Source organism: Lissotriton helveticus, chromosome 3_1, assembly GCF_964261635.1.
Source record: "Lissotriton helveticus chromosome 3_1, aLisHel1.1, whole genome shotgun sequence".
NCBI classification, from domain to species: domain Eukaryota; kingdom Metazoa; phylum Chordata; class Amphibia; order Caudata; family Salamandridae; genus Lissotriton; species Lissotriton helveticus.
Genome location: NC_136061.1, coordinates 925748029 through 925766772, shown reverse-complemented (window position 1 = coordinate 925766772; position 18744 = coordinate 925748029). Strand labels below are relative to the sequence as shown.

Sequence of the window (18744 nt, the reverse complement as noted above, 5' to 3'; positions counted from 1 at the left end):
GGACAGCGAGGGGTGATTTGGTTTCTCTTACTGTTTTTCTGGTCTCTCACCACTGGCATATTTTAACGTTTTCTTGTTTCTAGGACATTAATAGGTTTTATCATTACGTTATGTTATCGTTTCTTTGTTCGTTGTTTAATAAAAGTTCATGTTCATCAGTGGCCTACTGATTTTCGTTTTCCTATTTTTTTCTTTCCAGGTTGTTTCATGGTAAAGTTTCTGTTAACAGGATACAGTGATCACTTCGTTATTATTGCATATGTCCTTTTCACTAGGGGTGCTCTCTGGTCGGGCCAGATGACGTATCTCTAGTAAATGGTCCGGGTGAAAAAGGTGCATCAATCAGTGGGGAGTAGATAGGCATGACAGATTACAACGGGGGAGAACGGTCCGCATTACGTACCCTTTCACTACTTGCAAAGATTTTCCTACGTTTATTTGCAAACAGGGAATACCTCCAAAAAGAACTAATTCCCAAACAGTCAATGTTCGGACAATCAATCAATCAATGAGGAATGAAATAGGTACGACGTGTTAAAGGCTTGCGTTACCTACCCTTCACTATCTGCAAAGGGAGATAGAATATTCCTATTCTTCCTCGTTTGCAGGTAGAGAAGATCGTTAAGAGAATTAACTTCGAACAATTCAATGCTCGATTGAAACAATCAACAAGGGGTACTGTGAACACAAATGAACGCCGCTTATATACATACGCATTGCTATTTTCAACAGGTTGTTCCTAATGTTTCTATTTTAGCGAGGTCAAAAGAGATCCCATTAGTGGCCTACTGATTTTGCTCGATTCCTTTTGTTTTTTTACACGATTTTTCGCTATCTGCAAAGACTAAACAGAGTATTGCGACTCTGTGCTTGTTTGTAAATAGAGAATGAACCAAAGAGAACAATCAATCAAATGGAGAGAGAAGCAGGCACGACGGATTACAAAGGGGGAAAGGGCTGCGTTAACTACCCTTCACTATCTGCAAAGAGAGAGTACTCCTAATAGAAATGAGGGGTGGGGGGCAGCAATCAAAGCAGATCAGTGTGCATAAACACGAAAAAAAAAATTCTTACCACGTACTTGACATTCGACAGCTTATGATATTTGCTATTAAAAAACCATTGAAATTCACTGAAAAAACCATAGGTTATAGACCATATATAGTTAGGAATTAGCATTTACAAAACCTTGAAAATTCACTGAAAAAACCATAGGTTATAGACCATATATAGTTAGGAATTAGCATTTAAAAAACCTTATTTTACTCACACAAAACCATTGAAATTCCATATATAGTTAGTTGCACTAACTATATATTGCGCACCCGCAATCCACTGCTGATGATGTCACATATTACATCATTCATGACATGGTCAGTGACATCACTGATGACATCACTGATGACATCTCAAATGACATCACTGATGACATCTCACTTGACATCAATGATCACATCACTGATGATATCATTCATGTGACAATACAATGCATCTCCTCACATTTTAATATAACCTCTGTTTCACCCAGTGTTAAAAACAGAGTATAATTTTTGAAACCATTGACACACCAATACTAGTTACTACATACGTACTCACTGATTCCTACGTCTACACACACATTCACTCATTCACCCATACAATCATTCATACATACAATCACTCATGTTTACAACACAATCATATGCACTCATACACCTATACAGACACTCACACTCTGCCACTCATCCATGGAGTTACTCACACACCTAGTCAGTCCTGTAAAGAATCAATCACACTTCCATTTTCTACTCTATACAGTTAAACATAGAGCACCTTACGTTTTCAACCATATACTAACACATACTTACTCTCTTATACAATCATTGATACAAGTACACATTGATCTGTACAGAGTCACACACCTCCCATCCAGCCACACACACACTCAGTCTCCCATGCAAATACTTGGGCAATCAATCAATAACCCATATAGTTACTCATATAGCTACTGATCAACACATGCAGCAGTTTACAGAACAACAGACATAATGATGCACAAATTAAGACAGTTTAGTCACTAACCCATGCACTCAGTGAGACACATTTAATCACTCACTCATACATTCAGTCATGCACCTACTAAATCCTTCGTCCAGACACTTATACATCCACTCATTCTTCAATATGTAAGACATATTTTAACTTTACAGAAACATAGTCACTGGATGTTGTCATCAGTGATGTCATCAGTGATGTCATTTGAGATGTCATCAGTGATGTCATCAGTGATGTCACTGACCATGTCATGAATGATGTAATATGTGACATCATCAGCAGTGGATTGCGGGTGCGCAATATATAGTTAGTGCAACTAACTATATATGGAATTTCAATGGTTTTGTGTGAGTAAAATAAGGTTTTTTAAATGCTAATTCCTAACTATATATGGTCTATAACCTATGGTTTTTTCAGTGAATTTTCAAGGTTTTGTAAATGCTAATTCCTAACTATATATGGTCTATAACCTATGGTTTTTTCAGTGAATATATATATATATATATATATATATATACACACACACACATATATATATATATATATACACATATATATATATACATATATATATATATATACACACACACACACACACACACGCACAACACCCTTCGTTGTATATTGTTTGTTGTGCCCGTGCGGTCTCCGATACATTGAGAGTACCGTCAACCCAGTAAAAATACGGGTGTTAGAACATATGCGGGCCATCGATAAAAATGATCAGGCATACCCTGTTGCGCGCCATTTTGCAGATAAACACAGTAGAGACCGCAACCAGCTACAATATTTTGGTTTGGACTCTGTAGCTCAGAGTCCAAGGGGTGGAGATAGACTGAAGAAGTTGCGCAGGTTAGAATCACGTTACATCATCGACCTGCACACCAAACACCCGTATGGTTTAAACTGTGAGGAGGAACTGACAGTCCACAAAGGCTAAAAACTGAGGTAAAACCACAGTATAGGAGGCTTTGGACACTGGATGTCTCATTTTGAACTTTTATCATTGGTTTTACACCATGCTTCATAATAGAATTATAATACATGGAAACGGGGTGTCCAAAGATAGGTTTTGACTAGAGCATCTTAGATGAATGAATTATTGTCTTTGGGTCCATTTTCTAAGGGTCCTAAGGGTCCTGATTTGTATATAGTAGTAATGAATTGAGAAATATACTAATGTACCAATATTGGATATTTTATGTTTTGCCTTGTTTTGACATGCACCTAGATGAATTTTTGTTTAATTATACAGCAATATGTTCACGCATTCCAATTGTTCATGATTAGTTACAACCTATCCTGATCCATGGTGTGATTGGGATTGTATATGGAAGGATATTAGCCGATCCACGGCTCTATTAGCAAAGTTTTCATCTATGGTGAAATATAGCAATATATGGTATAACATGATGTAGTTAACTAATGTTTTTTTCCTTCTTTTCTTATGCTTGAATATTTATTTATAAATGGATGTAGAGCCCCTTGTTCTGGTTCAAACCTATGGGGTCCAATGTTCGAAAGGTTAGGATGTGTTTTGATTCCTTTTGCCTTAACAGTTTCACTCTGGCACCTCCTCATATAATATATGACTTTGCCCACAGTTATATGGAGAGAAATGGTTCAGACAGTAGCATGCTGAACTCACTCAGGGCAGAAGCTGACAATTGCTATACTGTTTACATTTAAATTGTGCATCCATATGACTAGGTTTCCAAACCATTTTCATATGAAAAAATAATTTGCTTAAACAGATATTTGTGTCACATTTGAATAGACAGACTAGAGATGCATGTCAGTAGTTCTTTCCTTCATCATACTGCCTAATGCCCCCAGGAAAAAAGTTTTTTAAATGAAATATGTTTTTGATGTATCAGATATATGGGGACTATGTCATTTCCAGGTCAATCACATCTAACTGCCTGTTGGTTGTTTAGGAGATAATACTGTACTCATAAAATCTATACTCACATGATACAAAATCTGTTTTCCAATTGGAAATTATTTACTGCAAATACATAATATACAAAATACCAACAACATGTTGTAATACCTTTATCTGTGATAAAATACTGTACGTTTTAGATTAATGATACAGCTATTCTTCAAACTATGTCCAAATGAGTTTGTATAAACTCAACCGCTCGAATAGAACATACAAGCCTTTCAATGTCAACATTATCTTTAAGAACTCTTAACTACATCGCATACCAAGAAGTTTCATATTTTTTCCCAATAAATCAAAAAATCTGTCTAGTTAGACTAGTAACATGAAAATGAAAGGTGTTTTCAGGGATTCTCACTCCTATCACAACTAAAAGCATTGAGCACAGCAGTGTTTATTTCTTCTCCAGCAAAACTTTATCAAGACAGAATAAGTAGCAGGAACATGGGTAAGTGTCCTACATCAGACATTGTTTACGGGAAAAGTTTGTGACTGTAAACTTAGCCAACAAAACCAAATTGTTTTACAGCTAAGCAGGCGCTCCAATTCATGTACACAAAGCTAAACTTGCATGGCAGATGAAATAATTCAAAAAATTCCAAGACTAAAAATGACAATTTCAGAAACGCTCTCAACAAAAATCTGAAATTGGTCTCTGAACTCTAATTTAAATATGACACAAAGTGGCATGCAGTTATTCCATACTTGCAATCTGTAATCAATCACAGAAAGTACATAAACATTCTTTTGCAAGATCATCGTTCTTTCATTTTTAAAACTATTTTTCAATGAATCAAGTCTTTTTTTGGATTGCACTAAGACTTGAAACAGATATTAACCAATTACTTCATGGAGTAGTATGGCCTATTGTATAGCCATTTAACTGTTTTTAAATCTGGAACCAAGTTAAAAAAAACATGTTGTACAACCTTGAGTGTAATTTTTTTAAACATATTTTGTGTTGCAAACCTATGCACATATATCAAAAGGCCTAGGCAGTGTGTGTGGCCTAAAGTAGTGTGAGGGTGCAGTGTGAGTGGCCTAAAGTAGTGTGAGGGCACAGTGTGTGTAGCCTAAAGTAGTGTGAGGGCGCAGTGTGTGTGTTGTGCCACAGTCAAATGCATGTTTATGCCTGAATGGTCTTTTTTTTTTATAAGGAATGTAGCAGTTTGTTTCTTTGTTTGGTGACTGTATTGTGTAATAGTTCTATTTTAGATCCGTGAAAAATACCGGAAAATGTTGTGATAAATAACAGTTAAAACTGCAGACAGGTGTTTTCAATTGTGTGTAATTTGTTATTGATAAAAAAACAAGGGATATGAGTGAAGTCATAATGAGTGCGGAAAACAAACAGGGGTGCAGTGTGTGATGGTGTAGTGTGTGTGAGGGTGCAGAGTGTGTGAGGGTGCAGAGTGTGTGAGGGTGCAGAGTGTGTGAGGGTGCAGAGTGTGTGAGGGTGCAGTGTGTGTGAGGGTGCAGAGGGTGCAGTGTGACGAAGTTTAAAGCAGGACATTTGGGAGGGGGGCAGCCTTCGTGTGTCTTTACAAAGTAAAAAGCAATTTACAAAAAGCGACAGTACTATAGGCAGAGAATGCAACTCGCAGAGGGTGGAAATGGGGAAAGATTTCAGCAGATATGGTGCAAAACGAGGGAGTTCACAAACTAGGAGTCACAAGGACAGTGCAAACCAGGAGGACATGAAACGCGCAACACCATTGTACTCTCCGGGAGCAGCGAAAAGTGTGCACTTTGAGAGTGCAAGGGGGAGTCACACAGAGAAGAGTAGGAAAACATAAGAACTAGTGCGCCATTGTTAAAAGCTCTTTTAGAGAAGAGAGAAGAGTAGAGTGAGATGTAACACAGAGGAGGGATATAAGTGCTATACGGGAGGTTTGAAAGCGCTTTGGGAACAAGCGATGCACGCTCTGTGCTGGGGAGGGCCATTAAAGGAAGGGGGCGGAGAGGAGCCTGTAAGAACTCTGACATCAAAGGAAGGGTGGGAGGGACATTGGCGAGCGAGGATGTGAGCTGAAGTGGCAGCAGAGGCGGAGCGTGGCGCGCGCGCACGAGGAGAGTCTCACAGATAAGTGTAGGAAAACATAGGAACCCGCGCGCCATTGTTAAAAGCTCTTGGTGCATCCTGCAACAAGATGCGGCGAAACCGCGTTATAGCTCGTACATGGTGTTTTAACCAACTCTTGTAGCCCTGCCTGTCCGCCTCATATTTGTTCAAAGCCTTTTCATAACAGTAAGTGATGCAAAGTCTAGAAAGATGTCCAGGCGCAAGACGAGCATGCTCGACAATTCGAACTCAGTCTTGGCAATCCGGTCGTAAATGAGAGCTATTTGAACAAGCAAACAAAAGCAAAAGAACGGGTGGGAGGTAGTGGTGTGGGGACGCTTCCGCACGGGGAGATTAAGTGAAGTGGGAGCATACTAACTCTGTGTTTGTACCACAGAAATGAGCTGTTTTCAAAAGGAGATGGCTGCTGCGTGTCGGGGGTCGATACAATGGAAATGCAAATAAAATTAAAAGGGAAGGCGGGGAAACAAGGCATTAACATGGAAGAGAAGGGAACGGACGTGAACTGAGAGTGTTGGGGGGACGGAGCACGGAGGAAGGAGAGGGAAGAGTAGAGTGAGATGTAACCCAGAGGAGGTATATAAGTGCTATACGGGAAGTTTGAAAGCGCTTTGGGAACAAGCGATGCGCGCTCGGTACTGGGGGAGAACCATTAAAGGAAGGGGGCGGAGAGGAGTCTGTAAGAACTCGGACATCAAAGGAAGGGTGGGAGGGATATTGGTGAGCGAGGGGTGAGGGTGTGTGCAGCCTGGTGAGCTGAAGTGGAGGCGCGCGCGCACGCAATGCGCGTGGTTGTGCTCACATGCACTGTACCCGATCCACAGTTTGGGTAGACTTTTGAAAGCCTTACTATAATCTCGTCAAACAAGCATTGCTAAAGCAATGCCGTAGGCAAGACTTAACAAGCATTAGAAATGCAATAGGGCTCGGATTTATTTGAGTTTGAGCTAATGGCATTGTGAATGCCAATGTATTGTTGCTATGTGTTATGGAGTGTGTTCATGTGGTGTGTACTGCCAGTGATCTCCTTGTGAGTGTGAGAATATTGCACCGTTACAGCCTGTGATGTCCTTCTTGTGAGTGTGAGAAGCTTGCACCTCTGCTGCCGGTGGTCTCCTTGTGAGTGTAAGAAACTTGCACTGCTGATGCCTGTGATGTCCTTCTTGTGAGTGTGAGAAGCTTGCACCTCTGCTGCCTGTGGTCTCCTTGTGAGTGTAAGAAGCTTGCACTGCTACTGCCTGTGATGTCGTTCTTGTGAGTGTAAGAAGCTTGCACAGCTGCTCCCTGTGATGTCCTTCGTGTGAGTGTGAGAAGCTTGTACCGCTGCTGCCTCTGAGTATGAGAAGATTGCATTGTGCATCTCTGTGCTGTGCCTGTTCTTTGTAAGGGACTCTTGCTCTGTTGCTGCTGCTGCTGCCTTGGCACAGTACCTGCTGTGAGTGTGTAAGGGAAGCTTGCACCACTGCTGCTTGTGATGTCGTTCTTGCGAGTGTGAGAAGCTTGCACCTCTTCTGCCTGTGGTCTCCTTGTGAGTGTAAGAAGCTTGCTCTGCTGCTGCCTGTGATGTCCTTCTTGTTAGTGTGAGAAGCTTGCACCTCTGCTGCCTGTGGTCTCCTTGTGAGTGCAAGAAGATTGCACTGCTGCTGCCTGTGATATCGTTCTTGTGAGTGTAAGAAGATTGCACAGCTGCTGCCTGTGATGTCCTTCTTGTGAGTGTGAGAAGCTTGAACGGCTGCTGCCTGCGAGTATGAGAAGATTGTATTGTGCATCTCTGTGCTGTGCCTGTTCTTTGTAAGGGACTCTTGCTCTGTTGCTGCTGCTGCCTTGGCACAGTACCTGCTGTGAGTGTGTGAGGGAAGATTGCACCACTGCTGCTTGTGATGTCGTTCTTGTCAGTGTGAGAATCTTGCACCTTTGCTGCCTGTGGTCTCCTTGTGAGTGTAAGAAACTTGCACTGCTGCTGCCTGTCATGTCGTTCTGGTGAGTGTGAGAAGCTTGCACCGCTGCTGTTTGTGATGTCCTTCTTGTGAGTGGGAGAAGCTTGCACCTCAGCTGCCTGTTGTCTCCTTGTGAGTGTAAGAAGCTTGCACAGTTGCTGCCTGTGATGTCCTACTGACTACTCTACTCTACTCACTACTCTACTCACTACTCTGCACTCACTACTCACTACTCTACTCACTACTCACTACTCAACTCACTTTCTGCACTCACTACTCACTACTCTACTCACTTTCTGCACTCACTACTCTACTCACTACTCACTACTCTACTCACTACTCTACTCACTACGCAACTCACTATTCACTACTCTACTCACTACTCACTACTCACTACTCACTACTCTACTCACTACTCTACTCACTACTCTGCACTCACTACTCTGCTCACTACTCACTACTCTACTCACTACTCAGTACTCTCCACTCACTACTCTACTCACTACTCACTAGTCTACTCAGTACTTTCTACTCACTAGTCTACTCACTACTCACTACTCACTACTCTACTCACTACTCTACTCACTACTCTACTCACTACTCTACTCACTACTCTGCACTCACTACTCTGCACTCACTACTCTGCACTCACTACTCTGCACTCACTACTCTGCACTCACTACTCTGCACTCACTACTCTGCACTCACTACTCTGCACTCACTACTCTGCACTCACTACTCTGCACTCACTACTCACTACTCTACTCACTACTCTGCACTCACTACTTTACTCACTACTCTACTCTACTCACTACTCTACTCTACTCACCTCACTACTCTACACACCTCACTACTCTACTCACCTCACTACTCTACTCACCTCACTACTCTACTCACTACTCTGCACTCACTACTCACTACTCACCTCACTACTCCACTCACTACTCACTACTTTGCACTCACTACTCACTACTCTGCGTGCACTACTCTACTTACTACTGACTACTCTACTCACTACTCACTACTCTACTCACTACTCACTACTCTACTCACTACTCACTACTCTGCACTCACTACTCTACTCACTACCCTACTCACTACCCTACTCACTACCCTACTCACTACCCTACTCACTACCCTACTCACTACCCTACTCACTACCCTACTCACTACTCTGCACTCACTACTCTACTCACTACTCACTACTCTGCACTCACTACTCAACTCACTACTCTACTCACTACTCTACTCACTATTATGCACTCACTACACTACTCACTACTCTGCAGTCACATCTCTGCACTCACTACTCAGCACTGACTACTCACTACTCTGCACTCACGACTCACTACTCTGCACTCACGACTCACTACTCTGCACTCACGACTCACTACTCTACTCACTATACTCACTTTCTGCACTCACTACTCACTACTCTACTCACTACTCTACTCACTACTCACTACTCTACTCACTACTCTACTCACTACGCAACTCACTATTCACTACTCTACTCACTACTCTACTCACTACTCTGCACTCACTACTCACTACTCTACTCACTACTCAGTACTCTCCACTCACTACTCTACTCACTACTCTACTCAGTACTTTCTACTCACTACTCTACTCACTACTCACTACTCTACTCACTACTCTACTCACTACTCTACTCACTACTCTACTCACTACTCTACTCACTACTCTACTCACTACTCTACTCACTACTCTGCACTCACTAACTACTCTGCACTCACTACTCACTACTCTGCACTCACTACTCTACTCACTACTCTACTCACTACTCTGCACTCACTACTCTGCACTCACTACTCTGCACTCACTACTCTGCACTCACTACTCTGCACTCACTACTCTGCACTCACTACTCTGCACTCACTACTCCCTTCTCGGCACTCACTACTCACTACTCACTACTCTACTCACTACTCTACTCACTACTCACTACTCTACTCACTACTCTACTCACTACTCACTACTCTGCACTCACTACTCTACTCACTACTCTACTCACTACTCTACTCACTACTCTGCACTCACTACTAACTACTCTACTCATTACTCACTACTCTGCACTCACTACTCACTACTTTACTCACTACTCTACTCTACTCACTACTCTACTCTACTCACCTCGCTACTCTACTCTACTCACTACTCTACTCACTACTCTGCACTCACTACTCACTACTCACCTCACTACTCTACTCACTACTCTACTCACTACTCTACTCACTACTCTACTCACTACTCTACTCACTACTCTGCTCACTACTTTGCACTCACTACTCTGCATGCACTACTCTACTTACTACTGACTACTCTACTCACTACTCACTACTCTACTCACTACTCTACTCACTACTCTACTCACTACTCTACTCACTACTCTGCACTCACTACTCACTACTCTACTCACTACTCTACTCACTACTCACTACTCTACTCACTACTCTACTCACTACTAACTACTCTACTCATTACTCACTACTCTGCACTCACTACTCACTACTCACTACTCTACTCACTACTTTGCACTCACTACTCTGCATGCACTACTCTACTTACTACTGACTACTCTACTCACTACTCACTACTCTACTCACTACTCTACTCACTACTCTGCACTCACTACTCTACTCACTACTCACTACTCTACTCACTACTCTACTCACTACTCTACTCTACTCATTACTCACTACTAACTACTCTACTCATTACTCACTACTCTGCACTCACTACTCTGCACTCACTACTCTGCACTCACTACTCTGCACTCACTACTCTGCACTCACTACTCTGCACTCACTACTCTGCACTCACTACTCTGCACTCACTACTCTGCACTCACTACTCTGCACTCACTACTTTGCACTCACTACTTTACTCACTACTCTACTCTACTCACCTCGCTACTCTACTCACCTCGCTACTCTACTCACCTCACTACTCTACTCACTACTCTACTCACCTCACTACTCTACTCACCTCACTACTCTACTCACCTCACTACTCTACTCACCTCACTACTCACCTCACTACTCTACTTTACTCACTACTCTACTCACTACTCTACTCACTACTCACTACTTTGCACTCACTACTCACTACTCTGCATGCACTACTCTACTTACTACTGACTACTCTACTCACTACTCACTACTCTACTCACTACTCTACTCACTACTCTACACTCACTACTCACTACTCTACTCACTACTCTGCACTCACTACTTTACTCGCTGTTAAGAGTGGACTCTGCAGGCAATAAGCATTTCTGTTGGCTGAGATAAAAGGCATACTCAAATCCTAAATCACTCTACACATAACGAGTCCCCCACACAGTCCTGGAAAATGTTTAGACGTTTAAGTGGCTCTCTGTAGACGGAGGAAGTAGTGACAATACGGAGACAGTTATTTACTGTTATTAAATTATTAATGCCTGCCTTCGGTGTGATTACTGCAGACTGGTGTGGCGTGTAAGTATGCGGAAATGAATAGAAGTGAGTGAATGTGTGGGGCCTGCTAACAACGCACAGAAGGAGATAGTGTTGTAGTTGCAATATAGAAATAGCATTACGATAATAGATACGATAGAAATGTTAATGTGGCAGTTCCTACATTAACATGTACATTCCTTTTAGGGGCGAAATGTTTTGTAATTGCATTTATATAGCACTTACTACCCTTGACAAGGCGACAAAGTTTTTTTTTTGCCAATGAGCACAATTTATGGATTAGGTCCCTGTGTTTAGTTTCTCAGCTGCAGGCGCACAACCATACTTTTTTGCACAAGATGGAACATGAAGGGCGCATTCTCATAGCTGTAGATACGATAGAAATGTAAATTATTGTGACAATTCCTACATTAACATCTACATTCCTTTTAGGGACGAAATTTATTGTAATTGCATATATCTAGCGCTTACTACCCCTGACAATGCGAAAAAAATCTTTTTGGGCAATGAGCACAATTTATGGATTAGGTCCCTGTGTTTAGTTTCTCAGCTGCAGGCGCACAACCGTACTTCTTTGTATAAGATGGAAGCAGAAGGGCGCATTCTCATTGCTAGACGCTACAATGGTCTGCAGATTAGATGGAAGAAGGGGTTACAGGGAGAGGGCAAAACGTCTTTGCTGAGCTGTGATACAACTGTGTGTAACACTCAAGGAGGCATCAATAAATAATCACGCATTGGAGAGACACAGTAAAGTAGTGAAATGAGGCCCGCATTTTAACAACAATGCCGCACCATTTCCCCGGAATCGCTGTTAAGAGTGGACTCTGCAGGCAATAAGCATTTCTGTTGGCTGAGATAAAAGGCATACTCAAATCCTAAATCACTCTACACATAACGAGTCCCCCACACAGTCCTGGAAAATGTTAAGACGTTTAAGTGGCTCTCTGTAGACGCAGGAAGTAGTGACAATACAGAGACAGTTATTTACTGTTATTAAATTATTAATGGACAGCATGTTGCCTTCACGGGTGTTCCTTGTAAACTAAAGTTACGAGGAAATAAGCGAGCATTTCACATCAGCAGAGCAAAGCGGTTCGTCATGCTGTGCTTTAGGCAAACTCTGCTGAGGAAGCAACTGCCTCTTACCATAGAATTATTAACACTGCAAATACAACATCTGGATTGCATTTGGAGGAGCACCCTGACAGCTCCTAATTAAAATTAATGGACTTCCGTGCGCGAAAGGTACATGTTACACGCGCGCCTGATACATGCAATGCAAGGCTGAATGGTGAACGCGCTCCCACCATCTGGATTGCATTACACGGGCACTCTGACAGCTTCTAATTAAGATTAATAGTCTGCCGTGCGCATAACCGCACAGAAAATGCCATGAAAATGAAAACAATGGCGGGTGAAAAGTAAATATAGCCTATCACGTCAAGGCTACTAAATAGACAGCACAGCGAAGACGAATCACTAGGCAGATGCCATAAAAAACGAGCGCGCACTAAGGAATGTTGCAGCCCGGAACCCTAAAGTAACTTTTTTTTTTCTATTACATAAGAGCTCGGAGCTCCGCCCCACTTCGTGGTGACGTAGGCCGAGCCCTAAAAAGGGATGGAAATCTGGGCTCCTCTGAGAAGATGATCTTGCGAGGGTAAAGAGTCAGGCAATAACTAAAGCAGTTATTTAAGATGAATTGCGTGTGGTATTAGAAGGATTAAAGGCTCCTTTCTGGATACTAGTCAGGATTTCTACTGAAGGGCATTTCTAGCCTCATAAATACAATGATTTGCGTTGAATAAGGCTACGCAATGATGATATAATTATAATGAATTTGTTTTTTATGCCATGTGTAATGCTTTCATCACGTCAGTGGAAGAGCTGACCTCTTGTTAGGAGAACTGGACCAGCAGGGGAGGGGTTTGGGGGGGAGCGCGACGGGGTGAGGTAGGGTGACTACATTTCCTGGTCGTGGCATTCTTTATGCATATATCTTCATATTCTATTGTATTTTGAAAATCACACAAAAGAATTTATAAAACAAAAAAAGAAAAATTAAAAACATGTTTTATAATAATCACTGCAAAAAACAACATGTTTTGTATAAATTAGAAAACATAGTTTAGTCTATTTTGGGGGGATGGACAGCTGAATAAACACTGATAAGCACTGATTCCAAAAATTTTGCAAAACCCTGAGAAAACACCACTGAGATCCACACAAAAATAAACATTAGCCTAATTATACCACCCAGTTTTCCGAAAAACCTGAATCAATCTTCAAGAATAAATGACAATAAAAAAAAATACATATCAAAATCAGCACTATATGAATGGCATATTTATCCAATGAGGAATCAAAGGCTGGCTCACGTCACATCAAAATCAGCCGCTAAATTGACGCTGTTCAGCATCACATCCACCACACTGCTCGAAAACAAAACAAACCAGCTGCCTGGGCCAAAAGCCATCCAAACCTAACAGTCATTGACAAGTTCATAGCCTTTCCTCTGTACGGTGAATTAGAAATCAGTAGAGATTTTAATTGGAGGTGTGAGCTGTATAAGAAGTCAGTGTTAAGTAGGGGGACAATAAGGTACGACACTTCATTAAACAACAGCATTGCGCTGCTTCTGCAGTTCGTTAGAAAACGCATTCCCTTTTAAAAACTAAATTCAAACTTGAAATGCACCTTTACTGGTTTAACGTGTGCTAGATGGACGCTTTGTGATCCTCTGTATTCATTCCTACAAAGAACAGTCCCAAAAGTCAAAAGGCAACCAACTACTGTTTTGCATGAAATGGCGCTTTAGGATGTGAAGCTATGACATGAGATTCACGCTCCTAAACTAATGTATGTGTTGCAGTCCAGAGGAAGTAGGGACTGCACCATGCTAGGTGTGAAATGAGGACGTAGCAATTCAATGCTGGAGAGCTGGTGCTCATAATTAGGAGTTCAATGCTAAGTGTTATCTACAGGGCGTTGTTTGATGGGTAATCTGGAGAGGTCAGAGGCTGGGTTTAATAAATGGGATGTCCTACAATCGGTGCAACGTGCCAGGGTAACATGCCGGGTATCATTTTTGGGATTTAGACTCTTTGGGTGATGTTGAATATCTGAATATGGTTAAATGAGGTAAAATTCATATCCTCTCTGGGGTGGCAGAACAGCCTGCTGTTGAGGAACTAAAATGAGTTGCCACTACGAGGAGTTGTCATATGCTGAGACTGGTTAGGCTTGGTCTCATGTCTAGGATCGCTTACTTGTAAAGAGTGTGACAGCAAGAGCACAGGGTAGAAATGCTCAAGATGCCACTTCTTTAACATTGATAATTCTCTGGGTACTATTCAATTGCATAAATGTTTGCTTTCCTGTGCCATTAAAGACAGAAGCCAATTACACGCAGCAGTATTTGAATAACATGAAAGAAGCTCTCCAGCCTAAACTGCTAGGCATCAGTGGAGGAACACTGTCCAGACATGTGTCCACTTCCCAAGGTGCTCACAGAGTCAAGCTGCACCTCATCGAAGACTAATGTTCCTAATGTACATAGTACATAGGTAGCACAATAATGTACACGTGGGTCCTCCTTTGTAACACTACTCGGGTGAGCTAAAACTAAGCAAGAACAGATGCCAACCACAGGGATCTGGAGTGATCACGAAAAGTTAGATCACTTTTTTGCTGCATATCGTGGCTTGAATAGAGAGGTTCACTTTTTTCTGATCTCAATGTCAATGTTGCCCAATACTGTGAGTCTTGTACAGGGCCTGGTGCCACATTTTTGGCACGTGGGGTTACTTACATTGAGTGTGATTTACAGGGAACAGTAATACCAAATTCTTGGTTGGAAGGGTGGAGGTAACCATCTATTATCATTATCATCATGCGTGACATGAGGGCACGTTTAAAACCAAGTGCTTTTATGCAAATTATGGTTCTGCCTACTGGGTGGGAAGGGAGGGAGGGAGGGATGCACCACAGTGGAAAGCTGCGTAATGAGTGAGTGTCTTCTCTATGAGTACGTTGTAGGGAAATGAAAGCTCTTCTACTTGGTGCAAAAGACTGTCCCATATTGATTTTCTTGGTATCCATGTTAGTGTGCACAATACATTGTCCTAAGGTAGATGTATTATGAGCAGGCCCGGCCCGGTGGAGAGGTGTGGCTCACTGGTTAGAGGCAGCAGACCCGGAAGCAGAGAACGGCCCGGGACCAGGGTTCAATTCCCGACGCGGCAGGGTCGTGGACCAGGGTCAGCGGACTCGATAATTCTCGCCTCGTTGCCTACTCTAACCAGGGATCTCACTCGGCAACTCTGGGCATTAGCTTGCCTCATCTCTACAACGGCCCCCCACATTCGCCGGGGATGCCTGGTTTCACCTTGGAGATACCCAGTAGGGACCATCTCACAGGGATAGCCAGGACGGGTTCCCCAGCGGTCTACAGCGCCACGACGCCTCAGGACAGCAGTGCGCTTTACAAGACACATACATTTACATTCTAGAGGGTGGGCCATGCCCACCCAAGGAAAACCGTGGCCCTCCCAAGGCCATTCAGAACTAAAAAACAAGCGTTTTTCACCTTAATGTTTCACAGGGCATGCCCTCCTGTGTGCTCTCCCTTAGCGTTTATTTTAATGATTAACAGTATTACATAGGCGACTTTCAGGCCTGGGGAGAGGTGTGAAGTCAGCAGTGTTTATTAGCTGCTATGATTACCAGCATGTATATCCCGAAAATGCATAAACTTCAATGCTTTGCAAAGTAAAAAGCTGCCAAAGTTTTTTAAAAACATGAAAAGCTGTAAAGTGGCTCTTTAAGGCGCAGCAGAAACATTTCTTCTGCTGCACATGACCAGGAGCATGCTGCAGTCTTAAAGTTCTGCAGCCCACCCCTTCCCCAAAGTTAGAAACACATGAAAGAAAGCAAATTATGATGCTCTTTGGGTGCTGATTATTGTGTCAAAAATGTCAAGCGCAGACAGATGCCAATGCCTAAAATATCAGAGCGATTAAATAATTTGTTATTTTTTGGCCCTACCCACTCATCTTCATGGCCTATCCATGCTTTTTAACGGACACCCAAAGAAAAAAATTCTAGAGCCGGCCTGATTATGAGGACAAGACAGTTCATCTTCCTTGCTCCAAAATGGGTGTCGGATAGAGTTGGCAAACACTGATGGCATCTCGCCTGCAAAAACAGGTGGTGATCTGAGCGGGCGTCATACTAAGTGTGTTAATAGAGAATGCAGGATGTGGTGTCAGATCCAGAAGGATGTCCGATGTATAGGGTAACGTGTGTGATATGTGGTGCATCACACAAAGCATGATGCAAGGCTGTCCAAAATAGTGGGTAGGGTATGCCCAGACGTGGGTCCCTTGCTCACTAAGCCACTGGAGTCAAGCTATCCTGGCTGAAGACGGCTGATAGCCAGAAACCGGTCCTAGGGTGCTTGATTCCGGTCCAGGAAAGACATGGCTTGGCAGTTCGGGCTGGACTGTTCCCATGAGGCACAGGGTCACGACTGATTTGCATATGGCCATGTCTGAACTGGGGTGGCTTGGTGAGCAAAATAACGATGGATTAAACCCAGATCTGTGACTGGGGGTGAATGTTTTGCCATTGTGCAACATTCCGTCCATCATCTTGTGGGTTTTTCAAAATAGTGTAGGGGCCGAAGGTGTAGGGTGTGTGGTCTGAATTTAACTAGCTTCCAGGTGTGGTCTGTGGTGGTGCTACATAATGGGTGTATTCTTCTGGGAAGCTATGCGTGCAGGCCAATCGGGTACTGGCTGTGGGTAACAACATATGGGTGCGGTGTTCGATTACACCACACTGGGTGTGCAGTCTGCGGCTAAACGGCTAGTATGATCCTAAAAAGTAGTTTTGGCCTTTGGGTGGGGTGTTCCCTAGTGGGGAGTTGTTGGAAGTTCCCCATTCTGGGAGTGGTCTGCTGAGGGCGGGGGCGACATACTTATATTGCTGTGCCTGGACAGATCCCTCAGTTGGTAAAATCTCCGCGAGCACTGTGCGCGGCAATCTTAGTGCGTGTTTTTGAAATGCCATGCTGTATATGGTGAAGGCATGAGTGCGGTGCTGGGGATGCCTGAGGCACTAGGCTGGCCTGCTCTAGGAAATGTCCGCTTGTGCTTGGGGGGGGGGGGGGGGGGGTGCGAGAGGTGGGGCCGTTCCACGGCATAATACCCTGCCCTGGGGGGAGCTACACAATCACTTAAAGCCGCACCGCCTGAGACTGCCCGCGCATAACAGAGGCGGCCAGTAGACCCACCTTCACGAAGAGCTCGATGTGTACGTCTTTGTCTTCCTCGCGCAGCCCGTTGTGGTTATGAGGCACCGAAAGAGCCATCTCCTTGCGCGCGCTGCTCCGGGCTCGCGCCGCTCCAACCGTCCCGCGGGGCTCGCGCTGCACCTACGGCTCTTCAGGGCTCACTCTCCTCTCACTAGCACCTCAAAGTCTCGCGCTTCTCGGCTTCTGGTGTCACTTCGGACCCGGCCTCGCACAGTCCTTCAGGCGCCCTACTTGTCCTCGAACCCCTCCCGTTATCCCCCTCCTCAGCTGCCCTGGATGCTCCCGTTAGCAGCAGCCCGAGCCCCGCCTGCTCTCATGCGAGACCCGCCTCTTTCTCCTCCCACAGAAGAAACCAGCGGTAAATAACGGGCCCAGACTACACACCAGCCAGTGACTAATAGGACCGGCAGCACGTTAAAACAGAAGAAGGCACTGTGCCAGTCAATGACTAATCTGATCCATCGGTGCCAGCCCGTGACTAATATACTATACTTTGCCTGTTTTGGGACTATTACAGGCCAGTCTATGTAGAAATAGCAAGACTATGCCTCATTGTGAATGCATCTGTCGGTGGATGCACCGGTCTGTGGATTGTGCCAGTCTGTGAGGAATACACTGTTCCCGTCTGTCAACAAGAGTCTTGCTGTACCAGCTTGTAAAAGGATTAGACTCTACCGGTCTGTTATAAAGCCTAAGGCCAGCGTGTGGCCGTTAGGAACTGATTGCAGTAGTCAAGGACAGACAAAATTGGCTCCGACAGCCAGGTGGCATGCAAAGGAACACACCACACATGGAGCTCTGTAACATATGTCTTTATCACTCAGCATGCACTCTGGCTACGTAACAGCTATTAATAACCACATGTAGCAATGAACACACTGGATAATGTTCATTTAATATTGTTCTTTTTTAAGTCAAGTTGTACAGTCTAAAAAGAGGCCTGCAGC

At 43.5% G+C, this 18744-nt stretch overlaps 1 protein-coding gene across 1 annotated transcript in view; it reads right to left on the bottom strand.

Moving 5' to 3' along the window:
* Positions 1 to 18106, bottom strand: part of CLIC4 (chloride intracellular channel 4) — a 254256-nt gene extending 236150 nt beyond the window's left edge. The window contains exon 1 of the mRNA XM_078681271.1: positions 17777 to 18106. Within this exon, the coding sequence (XP_078537397.1) occupies positions 17777 to 17854 (78 nt within the window). The 5' untranslated portion in view covers positions 17855 to 18106. The remainder of the gene's footprint in view (positions 1 to 17776) is intronic.
* Between the last annotated feature and the right edge of the window lie 638 nt (positions 18107 to 18744).